This window comes from Gossypium hirsutum, chromosome A09 (genome assembly GCF_007990345.1).
Source record: "Gossypium hirsutum isolate 1008001.06 chromosome A09, Gossypium_hirsutum_v2.1, whole genome shotgun sequence".
Taxonomy (NCBI): domain Eukaryota; kingdom Viridiplantae; phylum Streptophyta; class Magnoliopsida; order Malvales; family Malvaceae; genus Gossypium; species Gossypium hirsutum.
The window spans coordinates 64,146,244-64,152,243 of NC_053432.1; the positions used below are offsets into that span (position 1 = coordinate 64,146,244).

Here is a 6,000-nt window from a genome sequence, read left to right on the forward strand (position 1 = left end):
GGTTACAAATGTAAATTGTATAAGGACTTAAATGCAAAACTGTGTAAATGTTGAAGGCGAATTTTGGACTTTCTTGTTCTAGGTGTTTGCTTGTTATAAAACCGAGTATTAAAAACAACTTTACGATATTACCAACTTTCATTGACTATATAATCCACGAGTTTGCCTTAAATATTAATGTCGATATCATTCATATGTTATTAAAATAAAATAGAACTGAACATTCCATATGACTTGTTATAAATCCGAGTATTAATAACAACTCTACGATAGTAAAAAAGTTTCATTGATGTATATTACAAATAATAGTCATCCTTCTCCCGATTGAAGAACGTAATTATAATTGTAAATCAAATGCATAATTTAGCCGAATGATGTATGTATTAGCCGGATGAACTTAAAATCTAGTTGGACTGCCACGTAGGATTACCGTTAGAAAGATAACGAAACTTAACGGAAGAGTGACCACTTCGTAACAAAATAATAACATAAGTGACTAAAATGTAACCTGAGGCAAATAAAATGACTATTTTGTAGTTTACCCTTTAAATTATATCTTTTTAAGCAAACTTTTTTAGGAAAATACAAGTACAATAATAATAAATATATTTCATCCAAATTACCACAAACAAAATTAACCCTATATATAATTTGTGCAAAAACCATTTAACCACATCTGCCAAAGTGTCTTTGGCTACAAATTTTATTCTTGAATTTAACCTATTCTAAAATTTTAAAATTAAAGCATATGAAATTGAAAGATTAATTCCACTAAATATTCCTCAAATTTTAAAACATTATAATTCAATCCTCAAATTGTTCATGTTATTCCAACAAATTCCTTCCGTGGATCATTTCGCTAATTTTTCATTACATAGTAACACATATCACCATTTAACTACAAAACTTGTTTGATATTTCATACTTCCCTTTTTATTATTATTATTTTTCTTTAGTGAAAATTGAAAGGAAAAAAAGAAATTGACCAAATCCAAAATTTTAATTTATTTCATTATTTTCATACTTTTATGAGATTTGTTAAATATATATTTTTAAGTTTCTTTTATAACATATAAGCTGGATCTAAATTTTAAAAGCTTAAATATACCATTAAAACTAAACATAGTTTTAAGAAAAAATCAATATGTTCACTTCTGTGATTTCTTCTAAAATTTTAAGAAAATCTACACTACCTTTCGGGGTTTGGATTCCTAAAATGCACTTTGATATGAATTTAGTATTTCATCATCATCATCCTCATCCTCATCATCCATTTCATTGGACTTCAAACTACTATGGTCTTGGGTAATATCAGCTTCTTGATCTCCAACTGCTACATCCTCATCCTGCTTGGATTTCGCTGCTTCCTCCTGCAAGTACATGAAGATGATGCAGAATTTAATCAACGAATAAGCGGTCCATCTAAGTTCCCTTATCAAATAATCATATAATAACTGTGAGATTATTTCAACCCCAATCAAAGAAAAGGAACATAAATGGAGCATGGTTGTGATTAGCAAGAAGGGAGTAACTGAGCCATAATGTGAAATACATGGAGAGATTAGACACTATCTAGATCGAATGTTTATGCTCATCTATGGGATTGAATAGTTTTCGATTTATCTATATTGCTCCGAACTCTTCATTTGTGTCCAACACATATCTGGACATGAGTATGAAGGTACGATCTTCCAAGAATCCTCAAAATACATGGTAATCTTGGAAAAGAAAAGTAAACATACCCGAGTCTGGGTAATAAGGTGTTCATCGCTAAGAAAAGTAAACATACCCGAGTCTGGGTAATAAGGTGTTCATCGCTACCTAAGTTCATTACAACTTCACAATACTAAACCCTTGCAAATGCATACAACCATTCTGTACCAACACTATCCGACACATGCATTAGTACTACGATCTTCCTACAACCCTCAAAATACATTATCAAAACATACTAGAGTACCCGAGTAACATAGGTCCTTATCACTTTCTATGTTCTCAACAATTTTGCAATGTCAAATCCTTGTAAACACGTATTACCCATTCCAATCGATTCATATTCCTCAGGTGGGACATATGAACTCCTCAACATGTTCAGCACACACTGTCTCCACATCATCATAGCATCACTGTAGATTATTATCCTATGAAAAAAATAATGATAGTCAAAGAAAAGTAAGCTTACATTATTTTCGGGAGTGACCTCTTCCTCTTCACGTGTTAAATCATTGGAAACATCTCCATGAGCCTCCGGATCTGCACCAGAAACTTGTTGCAACTGCTTGATCACCTTTGCAAAATAGGAATGATCTGCAAAATATTTTATAATATTACTACACACTATTTTGTAAGCATGCAGAGCTGACAATAATAAGATTGATGAAGAATTGATGCAAGGACAACAAAAAGGGAACTTCACCGCTGGCTCATTAATCAGTCTTCATTCTTAAATTTTAGCTTGATCTGATGACGACTTCTTCCAGGAAAAAGTTGTTGTATCAATGAAAAATCAGGTCCAAATTGCCGAATAGCCTAAAACGCGTTACACCAAATATCATGTAAAAAATCAGATTATAAGCTCATTCTTAATAGTCGTCAAAAGTATCCTGCAAACCTATGTCTCTTCATAAAACCTTAAAAACAGGATTCAAAATAACTTTACCACACTGATCCAGAGACAAGTCCTCTCGACCAATATGCCAACAATGGTCCAAATACAACTTTTCCATTGCTAAACCGAAACAAATTCGTAGCAACACAGACACACGCATAAAAAAGGAAAAACATTTTCCTTTTCTAATTTTTTTTTTTTACTTCATTGATATAAAGTTTAGTCAGTTTCTATTGGAAGCAACAAAGATGAAAAATTCTTCAAGCACATACCCCATAAAACAACTCTGTGTCTTGTTTTGACCATCTTGCTCTGGGTTCTTTTGTCATGAGAGTCTGGTAATTAAAGTAGCTGTCTGATTGGGCGCTACCATTGACTTGATCATCCATAATACCTTGGTCTTGTTCTGAAGCAATAGAGCTTTCTTCATCATGAGCATTTTCTTCATTCAATCTCTTTTGAGTACTGCACAAAAATAATATAACCAAAACCATAAATCAATGGACTGCAGACAATGTTGGAAATGATTACGAAAATGAAAAATTCATGTACCTTTGATCGGTCAAAGGTTCTTTTAATGCTTTCGCCTCTTTCTTCTGTATAACATGACAGATATAGGTCATGAATAGAACAATAGCAATGCATCAGAAAAGATAAAACACTAATATTCTAATGCTAAAAGTCTTTGCAGGGTTGGGGGAAGTATGGTATCTTTTATACAAAGACAGAATATGTACCGCTATCCGCTCCTTATAATCTGCTAATAGAATGAGATCCTTCAAGGCCACCTTTGCAAAGTCAATTTCGTCCTCTGGCGTGGTTAGTAAAGACTCATCCACTGGAAAATAAAACGGACATTAGAGTGGAAAATATATAACAAACAATGCCTCACAACTTTAATGTCTAGATGTTGTAACAACCAAATCTCCTCTTTCTACGAGTTGAATGAGAAAATTTCTTCCGCTGTTCTTTTTCTGGATTATCTGATGCTTCATTGGCTTTCTTATGCTTTTGAGCTTCATTAGCTTTCTTACGTTTTCGAGGAGGTTTTTCACTTTCCTTCACAGGTTTCTTTGACCTCTTAGAAGTTCTCCTCTTTGGAGATGCATGCTCCACATTAAATTCATCATCATCATTGTCGTCTTTATCCTCATCGATAGCATAACAACTGGGGAGTTCAGCAGCTAGGCCATCGTCATTACAAGTCCCATCCTCAAGATCATCAACAATATGTGGAGTAGTCACCTGCTCTCTCAACTGCTTTCTTGCTTCGCCCTTTCCATTCACCTCACCACCAGTGGAAGACTGTTTGGACTCTCGAGAAGGATTTGATACTAGAGAACTCTAAAAACCAACAGAGGAACATAAGCATAGCATCAGATAATGAAACTTTAAAACGAGTTTTATCCATGTCCAAATTAGATACAGGAAGAGTTGTGGGAGAAAAAAGAATACCACTTCTGTAGGCATGTCAGGAACATCTCCAGAAAGATCAACACCTGCATTAGAAGCTACTGCAAGGTTTGCCAGTTCCTCATTCACCGGACATTCAGAGGTAGAAGGATCTGGAGGAATAAAAGAACCTAAATCCACAGGAGCGCAATTGGGAACATGATCGGATGGAAAGTCAGGAATTGAGCCCTCTTCAAATGCTGTTTCAGAAGGAACAAACTGAGCAGTTGCAGGATGCATAACCCACTCAACCACAGTAGGTGGTGAGGCAGGTACACTAGTTTGTAGCCTAGGCTTGGGTTTGAATTTTCCAGTACGCCTTCCTGAACATCAACAAAGATATCAGAAAGGCACAAAAAAGTCCTGCAGAGAAGTCGCGAATAACATAGTAACCTATCTATCACATACCAGAGGCAGTTGTCATACCAAACATAATATCTTGAGTATCAACATCAGGAAAGACTCCTGCTTCCTGAAACTAAATAAATAGTCGAACTAAATTAATCCAAGGTAGTAAATACAAACAAGAAATCCTAAAACTTCTATGGAAGTACTGATCTTCACCTCTGTCCGAGTTCTTTCATGATCATTCCGATTATCTCCATCATTAGTCGAAGACTGAGTAAGTAATGGATCAAGACATTCCAAGCCAAAATATAAGTCTGTATTCTGAAAATAATGCCAATATGTTAAATATTTTTCCTTTTCCCTTCAGATGAAATCTATGTGCCAAAATCTACCAAATAATTTACACAACCTCTAAAAAAAAAAAACACACAAATTCGCCAATAGTACTATTCTATGTTACTTGAACTTGGACTTGAGTGTGAATATAGATATTGCCTCACAATTTAATGTTAATATATATATATATGAGGATCCATGGAGGGTCATATAATATAATTACTAATGAGATACAAACTATAGTTTTTCTTTTACCTCCCCAACTGTTCTTTCAAAGCTCGAATTCGTATCATTGCAACAATTCGGAACGGCAGCCTCGGCAAGCAGAGAATCTGTGACGGTTACTTGGGATGGGTTTATTAGTTGGGAGCCCTTACTGTCATATACAACGTTATCGGGCTCCACAACTTGAACTGCATTAATGGCTGTGGATGCTACCGTCGTGGCCTCATCCTTCAAGATTACAGGGGGTTTTGAAGGGATTGAGCCAGAGGTTCCATCTTTAGCTTTACATTTAAACTTGGGTTGAAACTTGGCACCGGCCCGAGCTACAAACCGATTCACAATCTAATTGAAACAACCAAAAGAAAGAAACAGAAGAACGACAAAGAATTGAAGGCTTTTTTTTCTAACCTTGGGTTACAACCGGCTCATCCTGAAAAAAATCAGACTCTTCCATTGCTTTGAACGCTGAAATTATTGCTTTCAAACATTTGTTTCAAATAAATGAAAATTGATTATGAAAATCAATTAAATCCACCAATATTACATATACCCAATTTTTCTATCTAAACAGTATTAAAAAATCTAAAAGGCAAAATCAAAAGTTTTGCAAGAAACAAGAAGTTGTCAAGAAGTTTTTTTTTTTTTCTTTATATGGAGTCGTTTTAGAAGTTTATGTTCGGAAAGAGAGGGTTTTTTTTTTCTTGGTCTTCAGAGCATCGACTCCAGATCCGAAAGAGATAAAAGCAGACCTGGAATTTTAGCCCCGCCAATTGAGGGTTTATTTATAGGTATAATTTTGAGAATAGTCCCTGTACTGTTCAGTTTGTGCAGAATTAATCCCTTTATTTTTATTGCTCAATTAATGCTTTTACTTTTCATTTTCACCATTTTAGTTTTTGGCCCAACACTTTCCATCAAGTCCGTTAAATTTAATTACACCTTGGTGGTGACGTGGCACATAATTTCTAGTAAAAAATTTTAAAATTTTAAATTATATGCAACATCAAAAGTTAAAATATTATAAATGAAAT

General features: G+C 34.4%; 1 protein-coding gene across 1 annotated transcript; it reads right to left on the reverse strand.

The window, feature by feature from the left end:
- Positions 1-1,078: 1,078 nt before the first annotated feature.
- Positions 1,079-5,720, reverse strand: LOC107889049 (transcription factor TFIIIB component B'' homolog). Its single transcript, XM_041076422.1, has 11 exons — positions 5,378-5,720; positions 5,000-5,292; positions 4,625-4,729; positions 4,469-4,538; positions 4,064-4,383; positions 3,529-3,952; positions 3,346-3,446; positions 3,161-3,204; positions 2,881-3,073; positions 2,183-2,529; positions 1,079-1,370 (listed from the first exon to the last, which is right to left on the reverse strand). Exons 1-10 carry the CDS (start codon positions 5,421-5,423, stop codon positions 2,431-2,433), a joined length of 1,695 nt encoding a protein of 564 aa, XP_040932356.1. The 5' UTR covers positions 5,424-5,720; the 3' UTR covers positions 1,079-1,370; positions 2,183-2,430.
- Positions 5,721-6,000: the final 280 nt, after the last annotated feature.